The sequence below is a fragment of the Panthera tigris genome, chromosome B4 (genome assembly GCF_018350195.1).
Source record: "Panthera tigris isolate Pti1 chromosome B4, P.tigris_Pti1_mat1.1, whole genome shotgun sequence".
Taxonomy (NCBI): domain Eukaryota; kingdom Metazoa; phylum Chordata; class Mammalia; order Carnivora; family Felidae; genus Panthera; species Panthera tigris.
Genome location: NC_056666.1, coordinates 55,416,091 through 55,440,993, shown reverse-complemented (window position 1 = coordinate 55,440,993; position 24,903 = coordinate 55,416,091). Strand labels below are relative to the sequence as shown.

At 38.3% G+C, this 24,903-nt stretch overlaps 2 protein-coding genes across 10 annotated transcripts in view; one reads left to right on the top strand and one right to left on the bottom strand.

Annotated features, from left to right (window-relative positions):
- Window positions 1–2,246, bottom strand: part of ETNK1 (ethanolamine kinase 1) — a 139,657-nt gene extending 137,411 nt beyond the window's left edge. The window contains exon 1 of the mRNA XM_042991942.1: window positions 2,148–2,246. The gene's annotated coding sequence lies outside the window, so the exon portion shown is untranslated. The remainder of the gene's footprint in view (window positions 1–2,147) is intronic.
- Window positions 2,172–24,903, top strand: part of C2CD5 (C2 calcium dependent domain containing 5) — a 100,163-nt gene continuing 77,431 nt past the window's right edge. For 6 of the 9 annotated variants that reach the window (XM_042991937.1, XM_042991934.1, XM_042991931.1 and 3 more), the window contains exons 1-4: window positions 2,172–2,256; window positions 2,411–2,530; window positions 17,072–17,158; window positions 24,324–24,495. In XM_042991937.1, coding sequence (XP_042847871.1) covers window positions 2,441–2,530; window positions 17,072–17,158; window positions 24,324–24,495 — 349 coding nt within the window. In that variant the 5' untranslated portion in view covers window positions 2,172–2,256; window positions 2,411–2,440. Of the gene's footprint in view, window positions 2,257–2,410; window positions 2,531–4,085; window positions 4,191–8,357; window positions 8,765–17,071; window positions 17,159–20,352; window positions 20,518–24,323; window positions 24,496–24,903 lie in introns of those variants that run through there. The other 3 variants (XM_042991935.1, XM_042991933.1, XM_042991936.1) reach the window with 3 other exon arrangements.

The window sequence follows — 24,903 nt, the reverse complement described above, 5'->3', positions numbered from 1 at the left end:
CATGATAGATTTGTCAGGAAAAGTCCACACTGTGCCCAGCATGAATTAAAACAAACCAGTACAATTATTAGAAAACAAACTGAAGTCAGGCTTAATTCTACTAAAAAAAAGTCTTCAGGAAGCATCTTAATTATAATCTCCTGTTAATGAAGCCTGAGGCAACAGGTATGAACAAGTACCTTACAGGATACTAATTAGGAAGCTGAGATTGTTAACCTCTAATTGTGTAATTTGCAAATATATTTTTACATTACAACATCTTGTAATACAAAACATTATTTTCCATTAAGATTGTTGCAAAACTTGTTTTCTAATTTTTTTCTTTTTAGGTTTTAGTTTTTTTTTTTAATGAATTGGTAGCGTGGTAATACTTTGATTTCAGTAAAAAATCTATTTCAAATCTACCACCAAAACAAAACATACCGAAATGAACTGGTCACATAGTGTCTGTCGCTCACCATGAGAGTTTTGTAAGGGCATTTTAAGAGTAGTTAGATTGCACAGAAAGCTGCAGTAGGATCTAAGGAAATCTACCTGGGAGCTGTGGCTTTCTAGCCTTTAGTCATAGTTTGAATGGATAGTTTTCTGTACTCCAAAAAGTCAGTGATTAATATTTAAAATTTTTATTCTGAGGAAGCCTTTTTCTTTTCCCTTTGGAAGTTCAACTTCTCACTTAATGTGAACAACATTCCCTCTAAAGAAGGATTTGCTGCCTTAGAAAATTTTTTTAATGTTTATTTATTTTTGACAGAGAGAGAGAGAGACAAAGCATGAGAGGGGAAGGGGCAGAAAGAGAGAGGGAAACATAGAATCCAAAGCAGGCTCCAGGCTTTGAGCTGTCAGCACATAGTCCTACAAGGGGCTTGAACTCCCAAACCGCGAGATCGAGATCGTGACCTGAAGTCTGTTAACACTACTGAGCCACCCAGGCGCCCCTTTAAGATTTTATTTTTAAGTAATCTCCACATTCAATGTGGGGCTCCAACTCACAACTGGAGATCAACAGTCACGCTGCACCCTCAGGGCCAGCCTGGCACCCGGACCTGTTCAGTGTTTTCAAAGTTAAAGTTATATTGGCTTAAACAAACAAACAATCTTCATTTGGGAATTTTCCATTCCTGATGAATCCGGGGGTAAAATCTTTCTACTGCAATTGTTAATGGTGATTTTGGTATTTGATATGGCATGTGCCGTTAATGCTGTTTTTGATATTTGGTATGGAGTGATTTGTGTTACATCCTGTGCAGTGTGCCTTAATTTCCCTAATTTTTCTCTGATGGTCTGAGCCTACAGACTATGCCTCTTTTTTGCATGTTTATGTATATATATAATTGGGTTGATTGTTCAAGATGTTTAATTAATCTCATCTAGTTGGTTTCTCGCAGTTGACTAGAAATTTCACAGGGTAGGAGGTCCTGAACTCCTGCCAGTAAAGTAGGTCTTATCTTTAGGCTTGTCTGCGCTTATTAAGCACACTGACCTGATCTAAGAAGGCAGGGCAGACTTCTTCAAGCAGTGGCTTTGGATTTCAAAGTTTTGTTTTTTTCCCCCAAGACCTAACCAGTAACATCTACAACCCAGTACACGTGTATATGACTGACTAAAAAAATGTTGCTAAAGAAGACTTATTTGACTACCCGAGATATCCCTGAAATTTCTTACTCTCCTTCGTATAAAACAAAAACTACACGCCGTCCAGGTAGAAACCAGCTAACCAGACTTTATGAACCACTAACGGGTAAAGGCCGATGGCAATCGCTCCTCTAGCACTCTCCGCCGCTACCCCTTCCGTTATACCCTGCGAGAATAAGTCCTTGCAGCTGGGAAGGCGGCGACCAGTGAAGTCACGGAGCCGAACCAGCGCTTCGTCCCTGAAGGACGCAGTCAGGTCGCCTTCAGGGAAGCAGCCTCGGCTCGGTGGATGATGCAGGGCTCGACCTATTTCCCTGCCCTCTGGCTTCCTCGAAGTCCGTCCCGCCCCCTCCATCTGCTCTCCGTGAATTTAAATTCTCCCCTACAAAGTGCGCCGAGCGCCGAATGATCGATGTTTCCTCCACGCCCCGAAAGCCGCCATTTTGGGGGGAGGAAAATACAAGTAGGGGTGGCAGAGGCTCCACGGGATGCTGACTGGCTTTTGCTTCTCTTACCAGCACTGTGGGACCGGGGTAGAAGAATCCACCGGGACCACTCCTCCGGCTGCCTCTCCGGAATGAGGCTTCAGCGCCCGCGCGGGACAGCCCCCTTACTCATCCGAGAGTGAGTGGCAACCATCGGCGCGGCGCGCCATAGCGCGCCCTCCACTGTCAGTTACCCCGCGCGCTCCCGGCAGCGCGCGCCGCTCCCCGCGCGCTCCCGCCCCTCCCCCGCCGGGCTTGGAGCTCGGCGCAGACTCGCTTGTTTGTTTCTGCAGGAGCCCAAGGAGAGGCCGAAGCCGAGAAAGATGCCTGGGAAGCTGAAGGTGAAAATCGTGGCCGGGCGCCATTTGCCAGTGATGGACCGAGCTAGTGACCTGACTGATGCCTTCGTGGAGGTTGGTGCAAGGTCCTGCCCCTCAAAGCACAGGGAGTGCCAAGCCCTGTGAAGGATCCTACCCACCTCACCCCCAGCTCTTCAGCCCATTCTCATTTCGACTGGCGTCCTTTGTGCGGTGCTTGTCCAGCCGTCCCTTGAGGGCTGACTGACGAGATTGCAGCCCATGTGATGGGTGCAGCGCTCACAGGCGTCTGTGGCGCGCCGCGCGGGGAGGCAGTTACTGCTCTGCATGCTGGGGTGACCCTGATGTCAGGACTCATAACAGGCCACCTGCCAGTCAGGAAGCGATCCTGAGGCGTGGCCGCTCAGCCACCGAAACTCACGCACACGTACATTCTTCTGTTTAGGAGGGTGGCTTCTGACGCCGAAGTGATGGAGATCACGTTAAAAATGTAGAATACAGTCCGTTATGGGCACTTGGAGACCTAGAAGGCGTGGCGATCCACCCCTTAGCATAACATTCTCTGAATCATCAGTGTTAAGTTAAAACACAGCTGGAAAGCTTTCTGCTCTTGTAGAGACTGGTAGGTCTGATGAGCTGTTTTAGGGTAATTTAGTGCCTTGAGGTAGGAAGCCAATTAAGTGCCATGGATTTAAATTGCAAAATTGCTTTTTAAGTCAGATGATTAGTTTAAAGCTCATGCAAATTAGCACAGGCCTAGGGCCCGGAAGGTAATAACCCAAAGTCTGAAAGAAGCCAAGTAAAAATTGTAGTGAAAGTTGACATGATGAGCCAGAGCATTAGAATAATAATCATTTGGGCTATTAATGCTTAGAGTTGATAGCTACAGGATAATATACAACCTGATTTCATATCAATATAAAATATTCTTTTCTTTAAAAAATTTTTTTTTAATGTTTACTTTTTGTTTTTGAGAGAGTGCGAGCACGCGCGCGCGTAAATGGGGGAGGGGCAGAGAGAGAGGGAGACACAATCTGAAGCAGGCTCCAGGCTCAGCACAGAGCCCCACCCAAGGCTCATACCAACCAGCGTGGGATCATGACCTAAGCCAAAGTCGATGCTTAACCCGACTGAGAGCCACCCAGGCACCCCTCAGTATAAAATATTCTTGATGTTCCCTAAAGGTTTTCTGACTTAATAATTGCAGTTTTTCCTCCCAAACATTGGTATAGTTATTCTTAATCCCAACTTCATTTTCATTTGAGAAAACATGTTGTGTGTGTTCTTGGGTCAGCTGTTAGGTAATGGAGATTCACAAATTACCAAAGCATAGTCTTTGCTTTTAGGTAGCTCAGAGACTGACCCATATAGTTGAGGTTAATAACTAATAGCTAACATTTGTTGAGTCTCATTATTGCCAGGTTTTTGTTAAGTACTTTTTAATTCTTATTACAACAGTCCTGCTATTATATTATTATCCCATATTACAGTTAAGGTAACTGAGGCCTAGGAACAGTAAATAATTTGCCTAAGATTTCTTAACCACGTAAATAGCCTTGTGGTCTGTTCTCTTAACCACTGTGCTAACATTGCCTCTCTGGACAAGGTGATGAGTGTTGTCGAATATGGAAACTTCATTCTGTCTCTGAAGGTTTAGGAAGTCTTACTAAGAAAATGACATTTGAGCTGAACCTTGAAGGATACTCAGGATGTTACCAGACAGAAGGAACGTCAAAGGCACAGGATGGGATACATGGTATGTTCAGGGAACTATCTTAGTTTGGGATGTGTCTGGGAGTAAAAGGGAATATGTGAGTAGTGGAGGTTGTGGGGGATGAGCCTGGAAAGGTAGGTTGGTGCCAAGTCTTGTTTTCTGTACTGAATAATTTTCCTTTATAAGCAGGGGTAAGCAAAGAGAACTTTTTTTAAATGTTTTTTTTTGAGAGAGAGAGACAGAGTGTGAGTAGGGGAGAGGCAGAGAGAGAGGGAGACACAGAATCCAAAGCAGGCTCTAGGCTCTGAGCTGTCGGCACAGAGCCCGATGCGGGGCTCGAACTCATGAACTGTGAGATCATGACCTGAGCTGAAGTTGGTGGCTTAACTGACTGAGCCACCAGGCACCCCGCAAAGAGAACTTTTTAAGCAGAATTGAAATAAGGTGATGTTTGTATTAGGTTGTTTATAGGATGACTTGTATGATAATGTTATTGATGAACTAGACAAGTGAGAGTTGAGGCAGGGAGATCAGTTAAGAAGGTGGTAAAATTATCCAGGCAGTATGTGCATGTTGAGAATGGCTATGGGAACCAACTAGAGGAGAAAGACTTAAGGGACATTTCCTAGGTAAAATAATGCCTTGGGAATCAATGGTTTTGCTGGTAAGGGAGGGGTTGGATTTAAGGGTGACTTATTAATTCCTTCTTCCAGCAAATACTTAATAAGTGCTATTTGCCAGGTCCAGTGCTAGTCACTGGTGTAGCTGATGCGTACGTAATAGTGAACAAAATAGACTTCGTTCCTGCTTTTATGGAGTTTATATTTTGGTGGAAGAGACAGACATTAAAAAGCAAAGAAATGATTAAATATGGAACTGTGATGAGTGATATGAAAGCAATAGAGAGTAGCAAGGAACATCTGTTTTAGATTGGGTAATTGGGGGAGACCTCAGAGGAAGTGTCCATCAGAAGACATGCTGGATGAGAAGGAGCCAGCTGCTTAGGGAGTGTATTAGGAAGTGAAGGGAGATGTGTATGACTGGCGTATAGTGAGTAAAGGAGAAAATGGTGTAAGATAAAGTTGTAGAGTTAGTCAAGGAGCCAATCGTTCAGGATCTTAGAGGCCGTGATTGGGAGTATGGATTTTATTCCAAATTCTGTAGTAAGCGGCTGTTGAGATGAGTACTCTTTTTTACTACCTGTAGTATGAACTGAAAAGAGAAATAACTGAAAAGAGAAAGCTATTTGGAAGCAAATAGCTAATTACGAGATTCTATAATAGTTCAAAAAAGAGAAGATGGGAGCCAAAATGTTGGTTTGGTAATAGAAGTGGATGGATTCCAGATACACCGTGAAGAGGGATTCTAGAGGATTTATTGGTCGACTGGAGTAGGGGACCAGGGAAAGGGAAACTAAAAGATGACTCTTAGTTTTCTGGAATTTTGGGGGTAATTTTCTGAGACTCCATGGGATTGATAGAGATTGATTGAGTAGGTGAAGAGTCCGTTTCCGTCGAGGTGTGTTAAGTTTGAGACGTCTTTAAGAACTTTAACTGGAGTGGTCAGTGAGGAAGTTAGATTTGTGAGTGTGGTGTTTAGAAGAGAGGTGTGAGTTAGAAATGAGCTCATACAGGCCAGTGCTTTTCTATTCTGAGACCCAGTACCCACTTTATATAGCACGTGTTTTGAAATCCACTCTTTACTACGCTGGCATGATATTTGTAGCTGATGTAAACAATCCTTACAATTAAAAATCAATATATTGCTCTAAGTATAGTATGATAAGAGACTTTTTAAAATTTGTATTTCAATATGGAAGTACTTGTTCATGAACATAGTAGAAGATGCAAAGTAATCAGATTGAGAACATGAATATTTATTAAGCCTTTGTATATACCCATCACTGTACTGAGTATAATACAATGTGCTGGGGATATAGCAGTGGATTAGACAAAAATTTCTTTAATCATGGAACTCACATTTTAGTGAGAGGAGGGAATTCATAAAGAAGATCATTAAAGAAAAGATAAACTCTGTTAAATAGCGAGAATATGGAGAAAATAAAGCAAGGATACAAGAGAGGGAGTGCCTCACTTTGTATAAAAATCATATGAATCTGACTCCGTAGAGAGTGAGACAGTTGTGCAGTCTTGACATCTCAGATGGCCTTCATTGCTATCTGATCTTTCAAAGTAGTCAACTCATGGGAAAAAGCAGAATTTTCTCTTAATTTACACGTTGGTTTTATTTCTTGACAATTATGTATATGAAAACTCCATTACAGTACTTTTATCTGTAGAATGAGATGGGTTTTTAATCCTTTGTGACTGTCTGGTAGGACATTTGAAAGTCATGAGACAAGTCTTCATTGTAGGGGACTATTTCTTGCATTGCAGGACACCTACCTTCTCTGGTCCTTCCTCCTAAATATTACTATTGTTCCCCACAAAAACACCCATAGAAATTTCTAAAATTCCCTTAGGAGTTGGTTCTGTCCCTTTTTTTAAACCTCTGAATGAGGGGAGAGAGAAGAATGGATCCTTGAAAAAACTTGATATTAAATGTCTATTAGAGGAGGGGGACCAGGGGAAGAAAACGGAAATTATCAGCCAGTTGGGGGAGAGAAAAATCAGGAAAGTAATGTCTGAAAAGGCAACAGGGGAAGTTTCTGGAAAGAGGAAGCCCTCAACCATTTAAATGGCACTGAGGAGGTCAAGTAAAGAGGACAGAGAAATCACTGTATTGGACAATATGGAGGTTGTTACTGATGCCAACAAGAGGAATGTGAAGGAAGCCCATATTGTAATGAGTTAAAGAGGGTTAACAAGGGGTACAAGGGAGGTGAGGAAGAGGTGTGGCAAGAATGGACAATTATTTAAAGAAATACAGCTGTGAAGAGAGGAGAAATGGTGTGTTATTTGGGGAGTATGTGTCTTTCAGTACTTAAGTTAGAAGATATTAGAACATATTTGTGTGGTAACAGGAAAAATCCAGCAGAAAGGGAAAGATTAATGCAGGAAAAAGGGGATAATGAAGGATTACTGTATAATAAAGGGATAAATTGTGTGATGTAGACTGTAAGTGCTGTATAAGCTCGTAAGAGAGGGAGATAATGGTGCCTGAGCTGGTCATGAGAAGTCTTTGTGCTGGACTTGAAGGATGGTCAAATTTCTATAGGCAGAGAGGAAAAAAGGACATTTTTCAGATGAATAGGATAAACTTGGTAAAAGCAAAAGGAGAGGGATAGAGCATATGTAATTGAAGGGAGGATTCTTGTGGGGAATAAAATTTGCTAGGTAGGGAGATGCAGATTATTGAATGGTCTGAAAACTATGGGGTGGAAGTTTGTACAGTAGAAGCTCTGTTAACAAATTTGCATTAATTCACTCATCACAGTCCCCAGTGTTCTGCATTCCTTCCATAAGCCTATTCTTTTTTCTTTTTTTCTTTTAGGGACGGAGTATGAGCAGGGGAAAGGGGCAGAGGGAGGGAGAGAGAAAGGGAGGGAGAAAATCCTGAGATCCTAAACAGGCTCCATGCTCAGGCTCCTAAACAGGCTCTGCCTGAGGGGGCTCAATCTCAGGACCCTGGGATTATGACCTGAGGCTGAAATCAAGAGTCAGATGCTTAACCAACTGAGCCACCCAGGTGCCCCATCCATAAGCATATTTTTGAATACCCACATTGCTAGATTATTCTCCAGTGTGCCTGTGTGCGTGCTTCTCCCATCAGTTGGCTAATAATACTTTACCAAAAGGCAGTTTTGTTTTTTTCCCCAAACCTGTTTTATGCCAACTCTATTTGTTATTGTAATGTATTTAAACCTTATGTAAATTGGTGAAATAAGTGTGAAAATGAAGTTGATAATGTTATGTAAAGACATATGGATACAGTCACTAAACATTACTCTTGAATTAGATGAAGAAAAGATTGTAAAAAATCTAGGATTCTATGTTCATATATTTTTACAAGCAATTTTAAGTTCTACCATCATAAAAAAAACCTAAACTGGAAATCACAGATGGTACATTATGGGTGTGGCTTATGCAAAAAAGATGATGCAGAACTCTTAACAGTGGACCCTTACTCAAATAAGAGGCCTTAGCCTTACATTCAAAGATAGAGGAATGAATATTTATTTGTATGTTTTATCTTAAAATTTTTACAGTTTGTATCATTTTTAATGATTCCTTGATTTAACCATATTATTTGATGAACTGATCAAATACTGGTCTGGATTGCATTGGTTGAGGGAATTTCTACTACATATGATGTGAGAAATTTAGGAAGCCAGTGAAGACCAAGTAGTATTTAAAGATGTTTATTCTTGCAGGAATTTCCAGGATAAATGAGGTAGAAGTTCTGTATAAAAGAAGTATTAATGGAAGTTTATGCTGGTATTAATGTGCATGTTACAAACTGTTCAGCAAGGTATATTGTCATTTTGTGTTTACCCAGGAGCCTGTGAGTGAACAGAGAGAGGAAAAGAAATTAATGTTTAATGACATACCAGACATTTTGCTAGGTCTCTACATGCATTTTTTTCATGTACTACAACAACCCCCCTTTCAGAAGAGGAAACAGCCTTAAATAACAGGTTAAATAACTTTCTCAAGGTAATTTAGCTAATGAGTGGGGAAAGAGAATGCTTTTACTTTACTAGGGAATCTCATTAAAATCCCTGAGGTTCTTTAATAAAGTTGTAAGGCATTCATTTAATTGCTGGGTAATAAAATCTCCTTCAAATTAAATAAGACCAAGTGAACTATGATTCTTTAGTAGAAGGGGAATCATCACAATTTGCAAAAATACACACTTTAGCCTTTTCCTTTTTCTAAAATGTTTGTTTAATGCAGTTTGGAGCTATCAGATCTTTACTGTATCTAGAATGGGCAGTTGACCAAAAAAAAAAACAATGAAAGGCACAATATAACAGTACAGTATAGTGGGACAAACCTGAAGGGGGCTCTGAATTCATAACGTAAAGAATGATATGGTAGTTTTGGCAGTTGAATCCAAACCGTTAAGTACATTTGGCTTTCGAAAGGTTTTGAATGGTTTTATGATCCTAACCACATTTTACTTCAAATTAAGCAGTTACTAGGTAATTTAAGCAATAAGTATTTCCTTGATATTTTGAATATTAAAATGTAATGAAATTTGTAACTGAACAGTAATTTCTGTTCTTCTCAGGGTTCCCCATCCCCATTAAGTTTCATTCTTTACTGTTTGTGATTTAAAATAAGTTATTGAAGTAATACATGAATAGCTCCCATTACAAAAGATTGAAATAATTCAGAAGTAAAACTTGAACGCCCCTTCCTTTGTACTTACTATGCTGTACGCTGTACTGTATTTCCTACCATGTCAGTCCTCTCTTCAGAGGTGATTGCTGTCAATTCTTTGACATGTGTTTGTTTACTCCCCCTCCTTCCTTTCAAAAAAAAAAGTTTTATCATATTTTAAAAAACGACTGTAATAATGCTTTATATATTTTATAACTTGTTTTTCAGTTATTGTGTCATTGACGTTTCCACATGACAGTGCATAAAATCAATTCCATTCTTTAGTGGGGATACATGTGATTTACTCAGTAATTTTCCTATTGAATGACTAGATTTTTTAGTTTTTTTTTTTTTTTTTTTTTTTTTTAGGAAGGAGACTCATGTGAAAATGTTTCTTTAGGATAAATTCCTGGAAGTGGATCCAGAATTTTATAATTTTAATCAATATAAATATGATTTGAATATAATATGATTTGAATATATTTGAAAATATAATATGATTTGAATTTTTTATGTTTTTGAATTTTAAAATAATACATTTTACAAATAGGAAGTGTATGTGCATGGTTCAGAATCAGAAGGTACAAAATGAGTCAACCTCTCATACTGTGTTTCTTTTAACCAACCTGTTCTGTTTTTTCTAGGGTCCGTTGTTACCATTTGTTGTACATTCTCAAATAACCTGTGCAGTATGTAGGCATATATTACATGACTTATAACATTTTGGCATTTTTTTCCCCCAAAGAATGCTATACATGCTGTTCCATTGAAGAAAGATCTATTTTGGTGATCTATACCAGTGCAGAGAACTGCTTCATTCTTCTAATTAGCATTTGGACTGTGTGTCTTTACCATACTTCATTTAACCAGTTCCAAATTGGTGGATATCTAGGTTATTTCCAGTCTTAGGCTACCATGATGCTGCCTGTATATGTCATTGTGTACTTCTATATAAAGTTAAAGGGTATAGGCATTTAACATTTTGATACATTGTCAAACTACAGTCCTTAGAGATTGTTTTAATTTATATTCCCACCAACAAAGTATTAGAACACTTCATCAACACTGTTTTAATTTATATTCCCACCAACAAAGTATTAGAGCACCTCATCAACACTGTTTTCAAATTTTTTGCCAATGTGGTAAAAATGTTGGTTTAGTTTGCATTTCTTAAAAAAAATTTTTTTAATGTTTTATTTATTTTTAAGACAGAGAGAGACAGAGCATGAGTGGGGATGGGACAGAGAGAGAGGGAGACACAGAATCTGAAGAAGGCTCCAGGCTCTGAGCTGTCAGCACAGAGCCCGATGCGGGGCTCGAACTCATGAACTGTGACGTCATGACCTGAGCCGAAGTCAGACTCTTAACCGATTGAGCCACCTGGGCGCCCCTAGTTTGCATTTCTTATAGTATGAATGTGGTTGATCATCTTTTGATGTATGGTTGACCCTGGAACCGGGTGGGGCCTCTTAGGGGCAGTTGACATCCCTCTCCCAACCCAGCACAGTTGAAAATCCACATGTAACTTTTGACTCCCCCCCAAAATGAACTACAAATGGCCTGCTGTTGACTGGAAGGCTTACTGATAACATAAAGTTGGTTCACAGATTTTGTATGTGAAATGTATTATACACAATATTCTTACACTGAGATAAGCTAGAGAAAAGAAAGTGATACTGAGAAAATCATTGGGGCACCTGGATGGATCAGTGGGTTAAGCAGTGGACTTGTGTCGGCTCTTGATTTTGGCTGAAGAAATCTCACAAACCATGAGACCAAGCCTCACATCAGGTTCCTTGCCGACAGTGTAGAGCCTGCTAGGGGATTCTCTCTCTCCCTCTCTGCCCCTCTCCCATGTGTGTGCTCTCTCTCCCTCTCTTTCTGTCTCTCAGAATAAATAAAATCATAAGGCAGAGAAAATATATTTATAGTACTGTTCTGTGTTATAGATACTGTAAGTTTACACTGTATGATTACAAGGTGAATCATCTATAACTACATCAATATTGTCTTAAATGATACAAAACACAGTAGATGTTCCACATATTACTAACACTAGACATCAAAAATGGAAAGATACTGTTGAAAAAGAAATTCTTCATTTAGAAGTATAATGATTTATACATTGGTAACAAAGAAGCAGCAGTATGATTGCTTTATGGTAGCCTAGTGTAATTGATAGGATTGCTTCATAGGAGCCTTGCTTATACATTAACAAATGAATTGTTATAAAAAATTTTTTATTGAAAAATTTTTATGATACACAGTATTGCAGTTTTAGAAATGTAATAATGCTGTATTAGAAATGTAGCTAAAAAAAAAAAAAAAACCCGTGATGATAGGCTGATACACAGTTTTTCCAATAATGGAGAGGCACAGTGTGGTATATAATTCTTTGAAAGCAAAGTTATAAAACAGAAAAATAATGTGATTAATTTTGTATTAACTATTGCTCACCTGTATCTATATAAGTATAGGCTAACCGCTTCTATACAAGTCTAGTACACAATGACTACTTAGGCATCTGATGATGGCACAGAAATGCCTTATACGGTTCTTACTGTACAGTTATTAGATTTTCACATGAAGACACTCACACAACAGATACGCTTATTAATTGTACAGCATGATTTATTAAGTGGAAGTGGATTGTCAGGTCTTCATCCTCATTGCTTTCATGTTGAATATGTAGAGGTAGAGGAAGAGGAGGGGATGGTCTTGCTCTCAGGTGGCAGAAATGGAACAGGTGGAAGAGCTGGAAGGGGAGACAGGAAAGGGAGGCACATGGTAATTTGCAGTTTCTAACATTTTTGCTTTTTCATTTTTCGAAAAGTATTTCCGTACAGTACCACTGTTTGTGTTAGTTTCGGTGCTAGTATCCTAGAAAGGTCTATGTTGTAAGAGAAGTCAATAGCAGTCTTGAATACTCAGATCCCTTCTGTCAGGTTGTTTAATATCAATTTATTTTCTGGCACTGCTTCTTTTACATCTTTTTTCTCATTATCTGGCACTGGTTTGGAAGCCCTCATCTCCATCAAGTTGTCTTCTGTTAATTCTTCTGGTGTGGTGTTCATTAGCTTTTAAATTTCTCTAAGATCCATACCTTGAAACTCTTCACCCTTCACCGTTTTTGCTATATCCACAATCTTTTTATTATTACTTTAAAAAATTTTTAATGTTTATTTATTTTTGACAGAGCGCGCGTGCGCTAGAGCATGAGTGGGGGAGGAGCAGAGAGAGAGGGAGACACAGAATCTGAAGCAGGCTCCAGGCTCTGAGCTGTCAGCACAGAGCCTGACACTGGGCTCGAACTCACGGACTGCGTGATCATGACCTGAGCCGAACTGAACACTGAACTGACTGAGCCACCCAGGCGCCCCGCTATATCCACTGTCTTTTCCATGATTCTCCCCTTTTAAAAAAAGTCTTTTTTTTCAAGTAGTCTCCATGCCCATTGTGGGGCTTGAACTCAAAACCTTAAGATCAAGAGTCACATGTTCTACCAACTAAGCTAGCCAGGCTCCCCTCCATGATTCCCTTGATTGGCTCTGTTGTAAGTCCTGTGAAGTCATGTACAACATCTGGACACATTTTTTTACAGCAGGAGTTTATTGTTTCAGGCTTGATGGCTTTCATGGCTCTTTCTATAATAATGATGGCATTTCAGTGGTATAATCCTTCCAGACTTTTCATAATGTTCTCGTGGAATTCTCTTCCATAGTGTTGACAATCCTTTCCAAAAAACACCATGTGTAATGAGCTTTAAAGGTCCTTATGACCCCCCTGATCTAGAGGCTGATTATAGAAATGTTGTATTTGGGGGCAAGTAAATCACTTTGATGCCCTTGGTGTTGAACTAATGGGGTTCTGGGTGACCAGAGACATTGTCCAATGTCAAAAGAACTTTAAAAGACAGTCCCTTAGAAGCAAGGTATTTCCTGACTTCAGGCATCAATGGAATCAATCCAGAAAAAGGATTCTTGTTGTCCAGACCTTGTTGTATAACCAAAAGACTGGCAGCTGGTGTCTGTCTTTTCCTTTCAAGGCTTAGGGATTAGCAGCTTTATAGATAAGGGCAGTCCTGATCATAAACTTGACTGCATTTGCACAAAAGAGTAGAGTTAGCCTATCCCTTCCTGCCTCAAACCCCAGAGCTTGCTTCTCTTCCTTACTAATAAATACCCTTTTTGGGATTTTTTTCCCCCCACCAGAATAAGGCACTTGTGTCTGCATCAAAAACCTGTTCAGGCAGGTTTCTTTTCAGTGATTTTTTCAGTGGCATCTGGGAACTTGTCTGCTGTGTTTTGGTCAGTGGCAGCTATTTCTCCTGTTATCTTGACATGTTGTAAGCCAGTCCTCTTTCTAAAATCAAGATACTATCCTTTGCTGGCATTAAATTATCCTGCTTTAGATCTTTCATCTTCCTTTTGCTTTAGGTTGTCATATAATGACTTCACTTTTTTCTTGAATCATATTAGAGTGTAGTGTATCCTGCACCCATGTAAAAGCTGCATTTTCAATATGAAGTAAAAAGGTATTTTTCAAAAACTGCAAGGTTTTTGCACCTGTTGGCATAGCTGCAGCGGTGTCTTCACGAATTTTCTCTATTTACAGTGGTCCTTATGCTGGATTCGTTTATCTTGAAGCAGCAGGCAACTGTAGCTGTAAAACTCGATCTGTAGTACATATCAAGCAATTCAGCTTTTTCTTGTTAATGTCATGACTTTTCTTTGATTCTTGGAAGCACTTCAAGCAACCCTAGTGGCACTTTGTATGGGTCCCATGATGTTATTCAAGGATTACAGTATTACACTAAACACAATGAAAAATACTCAAGAACTGCAAGAGGTTACTTTGTGTTGCAGTATGCAATTTACTGGAGAGACGAACTGCTCACATGGAGATAGGTAGCATGGTACAGTGTTTTAAGTGGATACTCAAAACACTTGGGCTCATGGCAGTGGCAATAGGAAGTGGTATGAAATTATTCTAGTACTACAGTGTGTGCTACAATTCATTTTATGCAGTTATGATTTAACACTGCATCTTTACATTTCTCTCAACTGCAAATGGCATTGTGTATGCTCTTAGTCTTTTTTTTTTTTTTTTTTGCATGTTTTGATCAGTTTTAACTTTTTATAGTTAGTGTGTATTTTATGGTAGTAAGTGATAAAATAGACTGGTATTCACATATATCTTATGCATTCCTGACATAACTGTTTCTTAGTTTATTTGCTATTTCTAGGGGGTTTTTTGCTATTCATTTTGTTTATGAGTTTTTTCAATTTGTCACAAATCTCCAAAAAGTTCTCAAGTATATTTACTGAAAAAATCTGCCTATAAAGTGGATGCGTGCTGTTCAAACCCATGTTGTTCAAGGGTTAACTGTACTTTAAAAACATATATATTAAATAGATAAATAAAAACCATCTGTATTTCTGTTTCTTTGAATTGTCTGTTCATGTCCTTTGCCCATTTTTTTGTTGGGTTGTTGATCTTTTTCATATTGCTTTATAAGAGCTCATTAAAAATTGAGGAAAGTAGCTGTTTGGTACATATTTAGCAAATACTTTGTCTCAGTGTTTTGTTTATCTTTGACTTCCTTTATGTAAAAAAGATTTTGTTTTTAAGTAATCTCTACACCCAACGAGGGGTTGAACTCACAGCCCTGCAATCAAGAGTTGCTTGCGCCCCATTGCTTCTCGTCCTTTTGGTTAAGATCAAAAGTATGGTAAGAGTCACATGCTCCACTGACTGACCCAGCCAGGCACCCCTATTTTTGACTTTCTTATATTTTTTTTAAAAATTTTTTCTAATGTTTATTTTAGAGAGAGACACACACACACAGAGTGCAAGCAGGGGAGGGGCAGAGAGAGAGAGGGAGACACAGAAACTGAAGCAGGCTCCACGCTCTGAGCTGTCAGCACAGAGCCCAACGCGGGTCTTGAACTCAGGAGCCTTGAGGTCATGACCCAAGCTGAAGTTGGATGCTTAACTGACTGAGCTACCCAGGTGCCCCTTTTATATACTTCGCCATGCAAAAAGTTCTTATTTTTACTGAATTTCTTAAACCTTTTCTACCCTCTAACTATGCTGCCTAAGTACATATTTAGTACTTGGTATTGTGCCTAATAATTCAAATTAAATGATAAAACACCTAGAAAAATATACAGAAGATAAATTTTTTTTTTTTTTTGCTTTTAGAAAATTTCCTGAACTGATAGAACAACAAAAGCAAATATTATAAAACCAATGGAGATTTCTTGCAAAAAGGAAAGGAGGTTTCGTAGATTATTTGCTTGAACTAGCATTTACTAAGAATCTACAGTATGCAAAACTATGTCCTGGGTATTGTCTTAAAGGGGATAAGCTTTAGTGAACTTAGAGGTTAGGAAAGATAATGGTAAAAACTAATAGAATTAGGGCAGAGATCAAATTTAGGAAAGGCAAGACCATCTAGGAAATAGTAGTTCCCTAGCTGTTTTGCTTTTAAGCTTCTGGACGACTTCTCGGGTTCAGTCAGATTTTATAATCTCCATTCTTTGTCTGAAGAAAGCCCCAGGGATTTAGTTTGCTTTTTGCATTCTTCATTCCTTTCTTATTTTGGATCTTTGTGATTTAAAGTTTATTTATTTTGAGAGAGAGAGGGAGAGCATGCTCGAGTGTGGGAAGGACAGATAGAGAAGGGGAGAGAGAATCCCAAGTGGGCTTTATGATGCAGGGCTCAATCTCATCATGAACTGTGAGATCATGACCTGAGCTGAAATCGAGTCAGACGTTTAACTGACTGAGCCACCAAGGTGCCCCTTGGATCTTTGTGATGTAGTGTATGCCAAGACTGGCTATGAAATAAGATAGTCTCCCCATACAATCCCTTACATTGTTCCTGAAGATAAAACCCTTAATGATAATGGTTTGCTGTTGATCATTATGTGTGCACACAAATAAGGGCTTAAAAAAATAACAAAACGGGGAAGTGGAAAATACAAGGCATATACATATATATGTTTTAAGTTTGTTTATTTTGAGAGAGGGTGTGTGCGAGTGAGCAGGGAGGAGCAGAGAGAGGAGAAAGAGAATCCCAACCAGGCTCTGCACTTTAAACATGGAGGCTGATGCAGGGCTCGAACCCACAAATTGTGAAATCATGAGCTGAGCTGAAATCAAGAGTTGGACGCTCAACTGACTGAGCCACCCAGACCCTCACAAGGCTATTTCTAAGTTCTCACAATAATGTGCTATAGTTCTGGATTCTCATGCTGAGATGGTGAGAGGATGGTCAGCTGGCTTTTTTACCTTCTGATTTTATTCTTGGTGGTCCTCTGCCATTAAGACTCCTCTTTTGTCTGAACTTTTATTCCTGAAGGCTATATTGACTCCTTCCTTCATATTGACAAAATAGTCTGGTTTTAATTTCTGTGTAGAGCTAGTCGAAGAGTGAGTAATTTCTTATTTCAGGTATAGCCTATGAACTTACTGGACCCATCTGTGCTTTCTTCTCTTTTATTTCAGGGGATAGTTGCCTTTTTTCCTCCTTCATGGTTCATCCCCCTCCCCCCCCCATTGCTTGCCTGATGTTAAAATTTACTTTTATTCACATTTTTTGATATTTATATTTGATCATTTATTTGTTTTTAGGTAAAATTTGGTAATACCACCTTTAAAACAGATGTGTATCTCAAGTCCCTCAACCCTCAGTGGAACTCAGAATGGTTTAAATTTGAGGTAAGTTTTAATTATTTTATTTTTATTTTTTTTTAAGTTTATTTATTTTGAGAGAGAGTGCGCTTATGTGTGTGCGGAGAAGTGGCAGAGATGGGGGAAGGAGAAAGAGAATCCCAAGTGGGCTTTGCTGACAGTGCAGAGCCCAATGTGGGGCTTGATTCCACTAACTGGGAAATTGTGACCTGAGCTGAAATAGAGTCTGACGCTTAACTGACTGAAGCTCCTTGAGGTAAGTTTTTAAATGTCAGCATTTTTGAGTATATTTTTTTGGAGGTGAGAGGTGACCCTTTTCCCTTAGGAATGTAGGAGTACTTTTTATTTCAGGTATAGTAGTTTTCCTACACCATAAAATTTTTTTTTTTTTTTTTGCTAAGACTATTGCGTTTTTAAAAAATAATGTTAAGAAAATATAGTGTATGAATATAAAAACATTTAAAAAATAGAATCCCTCAGAAGTATTATATTATCATTACTGTAATTCTAACAGTTACCAAAAATCACTTAAGAACAGTATACAGATTAAATTTTTTAAAAGTTGTAATAAAAAGTATATATAAAAAATGTTGCCATTTTAACCATTATTAAGTATCATTTAATAGCATTAATTACCTTCACAGTGTTGTCTAAACATCACTATTATAAAACTTTTCATCACTCCAAACAGAAATTACTCATTCAGGGGCACCTGGGTGGCTCAGTCAGTTAAGCACCTGACTTGGCCTTAGGTCATGATCTCACGGATTGGCTCTGTGCTGACAGCTCAGAGCCTGGAGCCAGCTTCCGATTCTGTGTCTCCCTCTCTCTCTGTTCCTCCCTGGCTCATCTGTCTCTCTCTGTCTCAAAAATAAATAACGTTAAAAATTAAAAAAAAAAAAATTCATTCAGCAATAACCCCCATTCCCTCTTCTCCTAGACTCTGATAACATCTAACCTACTTTCTGTCTCTTCGAATTTGCCTATATTAGATATAAGTGGAATCATACAATATTTGTCTGTGTCTGGCTTTCACTTAGCATAATGTTTTCAAGGTCTATCCATGTTGTGTCATGTATTAGAATTTCTTTATGTTTTATGGCTGAATAATATTCCTCTGTGCATGTGTATGTCACTGTTTATCCATTTATCTGTTGATGGATACTCAGATTGTTTTCATTTTTTGGCTACTGTGGATAATACTGCAATAAACATTAGTGTACAAGTGTCTGTTTGAGTCCCTGTTTTCAGTTCTTCTGGTTATATGCCCAGAAGTGGAATTGCTGGGTCATATGATAAATTATATATTTAGCTTTTTGAGGAATTGCCAGACTTTTCCCTAGTGGCTGCACCATTTTACATTCCCAACAGCATGAATGAGAGTTCCAGGTTTTCCACAACTTTGTCAAGCTTTGTTATTTTTTTTTTAAATTTAAAAGACCAACTATTTATTTATTTATTTATTTAAATGTTTATGTATTTTGAAAGAGAGAAAGAGAGAGAGTGAGTATGAGCAGGAGAAGGGCAGAGAGAGAGGGAGAGAGAGAATCCCAAGCAGGTTCTGTGCTGTTAGAACAGAGCTTGATGCAGGCTCAATCCCGTGAATTGTGAGATCATGACCTGGGCTGAAATTAAGAATTGGATACTTAATTGACTTAAAAGGTGCCCCTGTTTTTTTCTGTTATTATTTTTTTCTTAACATTTATTTATTTTTGAGAGACACAGATAGAGCACAAGTCGGGGAAGGGCAGCGAGAGGGACACATAGAATCCGAAGCAGGCTCCAGGCTCCGAGCTGTCAGCACAGAGCCTGCAGGGCTCGAACTCACAAACTGTGAGATCATGACCTGAGCCGAAGTCGGAGGCTTAACTGACTGAGCCACCCAGGCGCCCCCCCGCCCTTTTTTTTTAATCATAGCCATCCTAGTAGGTGTGAAGTGACATTTGCAGTGTAATTTTCATATCCATTTTCCTCATGAATGAGGTGACATGATTTCTTAGGATTAAGGACCATTTGAGTTTCTTGTACTTGGAACTACCACCTCATGTTTTAACTCCCCAGAGAAGATATTTAGAGATGACATTAAGGAGGTAGACTTCACAGGACTTGGTGACTAGCTTAATATGAAAAATGTAGATGTGATGTTGTAGGTCATTGGTTTTGACTTGCATTTTGAAATGACTAGTAATGGTGAGTCTCTCTTCATGTGTTTCACAGTGTGTCTTCTCTGGAAAACTGTTCAAGTTCCTTGCTCAACTAAAAATTGGTGGGGAGGGGGGGTGCCTGAGTGGCTCAGTTGGCTAAAGCATCCAACTTTGGCTCAGGTCATGATCTTCCCGTTCATGAATTTGAGCCCCGTAATGGGCTCTGTGCTGACAGCTCAGGTCCTGGAGCCTGCTTCAGATTCTGAGTCTCCCTCTCTCTCTGCCCCTGCCCTATTTACACTCTCTCTCAAAAATAAATAAATATTAAAAAAATTTTTAAGCCCCCCGATGCGAGGCTTGAACTCACGAACTGTGAGATCATGACTTGAACAAAAGTTGGATGCTTAACCCACTGGGCCACGAAGGTGCCCTACTCCTTTACTCATTTTTAAGTTGGATGGTTTATTTTTTTGTCGTTAACTTGTGAAAGTTCTTTTTATTTTTATTTTTTTAATTAAAGAAAAAATTTTTTTTAATGTTTATTTCTGAGACAGAGAGAGACGGAGCTTGAGTGGGGGAGGGGTAGAGATGAAAGGGAGACACAGAATCTGAAGCAGGCTCAAGGCTGTGAGCTATCAGGACAGAGCGCAACGCGGGGCTTGAACCCACAAACTGTGAGATCATGACCTGAGCTGAAGTTGGTCGCTCAACCAACTGAGCCACCCAGGTGCCCCGTAAAAGTTTTTTATATTCTGAATATTAAACTCTTATCAGATCTATGATTTGCAATTATTTTCCTGCATTCAGTAGGTTGTCTTTTCATTTTTCTTGGTAGTTTCCTTTGATGCATAAATGTTTTTAATTTTGCAGTACAATTTATCTTTTTCTTTTGTTGCTCACACTTTCGGTCTCAAATCAGAGTCTGTTGCCAAATTTGGGGTTATGAAGATTCACTACCATGTGTTTTCCTAAGATTTTATTATTTTATCTATTATAATAATCTGTTATTATTTATCTGTTTTATCTGTTATTTTATCTGTTATTTTTTTATCTGTTATCTGTTATTTTATCTGTTAGGTCATTGATTCATTTGGAGTTAAATTTTGTAATACTGTGAAGTGAGAGTTCAACTTCATTCTTTTGCATGTGGAAATCTAGTTGTTTCAGTACCATTTGTTGAAGAGACTGTTCTTTTCCCATAGAATGGTTTTGGTACCTTTGTCAAAAGTCAGTTGGACACAGGTATATGAGTTAATTTCTGGACTCTCAATTCTGTTCCATTGTTTTATATATCCTTGTGCTATTACCATACTTTTATGATTACTGTATCTTTGTAGTGAATTTTCAAATCAGAACATGTGAATCCAACCTTGTTCTTTTGTACTGATTTTTTTGTCATGGAGCATTTTGATTCCCTTTCTGTTTTCTTTCATATATATACGTATATACATGTACATGTATATATACATATACATACACATATACATATACATATATATACACATTTTTTCCCCTTGCTGTTTTAAAATTGACATTATGTATTTTGAAAATGCATCAGTTTGCACATGCATAAAATCTTTTTTGTCCTTTTAAACTAAGTATTAAGGTAAAAATGTGGAATATAAGAATCAGAGAAAGTAGACAAACTTGATTACATGATTTCAGATGGAATTAGAATAACAGTGTTTTTCATCATCCTAGCAAAACATTCAAATGCTCATATAGCTTCATTTTGATGGCTTTTTCTTTTTTCCTTTCTTCCATAACCTTAGAAATGGTTAAAAAAAATAGTCTTGTTGGGGCACCTGGGTTCCTCAGGTTGTTGAACATCCAACTCTTGACTTTGGCTCAGGTCATGATTTTGTGGTTTGTGGGATCAGGCCCCGTGTGGGGCTCAGTGCTGATGATGTGAAGTCTTCTTGGGATTCTCTTTCTCCCTCTCTTTCTGCCCCTTTTTTGTTTGTGTGCTCACTCTTTCTCTTTCTCTCAAAAATAAATAAACTTAAAAAAAATATTTTTGGTGAGTTACATTTTTTATTGGAATGGTAGGAAGAGGTGGGCATTTTGTATTAGTAAATTTCATGATATGGGGCATAAGAATATTTCATTTTATTGATGATGCAGTACTAGTAATTTTTAAAGCTGCAAAATACTCAAGTAGCTGAGATAACTTTGGAAAATAATATATTTGTATTTTTATGAAATAAGGGATTTTTATAATATTAATGAGATTTAGTAACTGAAGTTACTAGCCATTTCCCTTAAAATTTACCAAGTTTACTATTTTGGCTAGTACTTCTAGTAATAGTGTATATTGTGTGAAAAATGTTCCTTCATAAAATTTTTTTTTAAGTTTGTTTACTTCTGGGAGAGAGAGAGAGAGCAGGGGAGGGGCAGAGAGAGAGGGAGAGAGAGATTCCCAAGCAGGCTCTGCACTCTCAGCACGGAGCCTGACGTGGGGCTCGAAATCACAAACTGCAAGATCATGACCTGAGTTGAAACCAAGAGTCGGACGTTTAAAAGCAGACTGTACTGCCAATGCAAAGCTCAGCATGGGCTCAAACTCACGAACTATGAGATCATGACCTGAGCTGAAGCTAAGAGTCAGATGCCTCACTGACTCAGCCACCCAGGTGCTCCTGAAAAATGTTCTTAAACTTTGTGTTTATAGTTAACGTTTGTTATATGCTTTTTAAACCTTTTTTGTCAGTTGTAATTGGCCTTAGTTTATATGTTCTGAACTCTTAAATAAATATCATGAACAAATGGATGTTTAGTTTTCTTTCATGTAAAAGAAATATTACGCCAGGCAGTGTAATGGTATTTGGAAGCTCCATGCAATCATTTGGAACCCAGGACCCTTTTGTCTTTCTTTTCCATCATTCACAGCCTGTGGCTTCCATATTCATGGTCGCGTTAGCCTCCACTTTAGCAGATGGAGTTCCAGTGATCACATCAGTATTCTAGGCTGGAAGAAAGAGCTGGAGTAAAATGGAATACAGGATAGGTGGTGATCAGTGGAGTGGGAGGAATATTTCAAGGCAAATTCAAAATATTATGCAATATCATCCATAAATTTTTAATTATGTCTGACTTATAGGGAAGGACCCTCTTTTTTTTTTTAATTTTTTTTTTTTTTAACATTTATTTATTTTTGAGACAGAGAGAGAGCATGAACAGGGAAGGGTCAGAGAAAGAGGGAGACACAGAATCTGAAACAGGCTCCAGGCTCTGAGCTGTCAGCACAGAGCCCGACGCGGGGCTTGAACCCACGGACCGCGAGATCATGACCTGAGCCGAAGTCGGACACTTAACCGACTGAGCCACCCAGGCGCCCCAGGACCCTCTTTTTTGAAAGTGAATCATCCACATTATTACATTAGTGATATCAACAATAATTCCTTCTTATACTTTAATACTTAAATAATCTTCAGAAGTTGGACTGTTAGCCTAAAATCAATAAGAAATTGGGGGTGGGGAAAGGCATGATATTTCATAATTAAGTTAAAAAACTAACCAAAGTGTACGACTGCAGAGCTATCACTTGACCAAAGCATATGTAAGGAAGATACAGGGATTTTAGTTAACCACAGACTCTTTTTTTTTTTTTTTTTTTTTGGCTCACAAACTCTGTCTTAACAGTATGGTGTGTCTGCTGTAATGACAAACATCCATAGGCTGCATTTAAAAAGTATAATATTTTAATCATAGGAAATAATAATCCTTTTATATTTTGTCCTTGTCTTACTAATATCTATAATATTGTGTTCAATCTAACCACTACCTTTGATGAGGAGAACCAGCAAGTTAGAGGATGGAATGGTATGCAGAGGAGGGCAGCCAAAATAGTGAGCATGTCTTCCATAAGGGAGAAATCTCTTTTTGCCTCATTCTTTGCCTTAGTCAGTTTGGGCTGCCAGTAACAGAATACCATAGACTGGCTGGCTTAAACAATAGCATTTTATTTCTCACATTTCTGGATCCTGGGAAGTCTGAGATCAGGGACCATCATGGTTTTGTTCTAGTGAGGTCCCTCTTTCTGGTTTGTAGACAGTTGTCTTCTTGCTATGTCCTCACATGGCCGGGAGAGATCATCTCTCCCTATCTTTCTTATAAGGATACTAATCCCATTCATGAGGTCTTTGCCCTTATGACCTAATTACCTCCCCATCTCCAAATAACATCATGTTGGGGATTAGGGCTTCAACATATAGATTTTCAGGGGATAGAAACATTTAGTCCATTGCATTTTCCATTGTAGTCCCTCTTTATAGCTAGTGCTTGCTTGGCATGTGATAAGTAATTGATAATAAGTAAAAGGAGAGAGAATAGACATTTATTTCATTTACTTAACTCATGAACTTAAATTGTTTTTTCTTACAAATAATATTCAAAATATTATGCAATATCATTCATAAATTTTTAATTTTTAGAGAAGGACCCTCTTTTTTGAAAGCTAATCATCCAGTTACATTATTACATCAGTGCTATCAACAATAATTCCTTCTTAATTTTTTTTAAGCAATCTTCACACCCAGCATGGGACTCAAACTCAACCCTGAGATCGAGAGTTGCATGCTCCCCAGACTGAGCCAGCCAGGCGCCCCAGTTTTGCCTACAGTTTTACTCTGCGAAATTGTCTTTAGAATTTATGGTATCATTGTTCTCGTTATCATCCTTGCTCTCCTGTAGGTAATCTATGGAAGCTGTTTTGACATTCCTTAAGCATTTTTGCTTGACGTTATAAGCAGAGTAGTGAAACACTGAATAACTATGTAGAAAAGGAAATTAAAACCTTTTGGGTGTTAATCATCTTATGTTTGTGCCTGGAGGCAAATTGTACTTTTTTTTCTTTAGAAATTTGGCATCTTTTATAGGAGAAGGGGTTACAACTTTTGTGCAAATTAATCCCTTTACCTTTGTGCTTAGAGATCAATCTGTACTTTTTTTTTCCAGAAATAAGTAATCTTTTACATTTGTCATATGTATATATTTATGGTAATGAAGATTTTTAAATTAAAAGATTTAATTTTAAGGTATACTTTTAGGTGGACGATGAAGATTTACAAGATGAACCTCTACAGATCACAGTTCTTGACCATGACACATACAGTGCAAATGATGCCATTGGTAAAGTGTACATTGATATTGACCCTTTACTCTACAGTGAAGCTGCAACAGTCATCTCAGGGTGGTTTCCAATTTATGATACCATACATGGTAAGGAGTATATTTTAAGAAAATAAATCATAGTTTTAAAAATTTATCCTTAAACACTTTTGTGCTACACGTGGTGGTTTTAAAATATTTTTAAAAGATGTTTTCTTTAATAGTCATAAAGTATTATTGGTAGAATTGTTATTTTTGTGAATATAATTTGAAGTAATCCCTTCTAAATATATGCAGTATAGTAAGTTAATGCATTATTTAAAAATCATCTAACATTGGTACTATTTCTGAAACATTTTCAAGTGGATAATGTTGATATTTTTCTGCTTAAAAATTCTTCAGGTTTTTTGTTGCCTAAAGCAGGGTTCTCAAAGTGTGGTCTGGGGACACCTAGGGGTCCCTGCACAGGTTCTATGAGGGAGATGAGAAGTTTTAATATGATACTTACATGTCATTTGC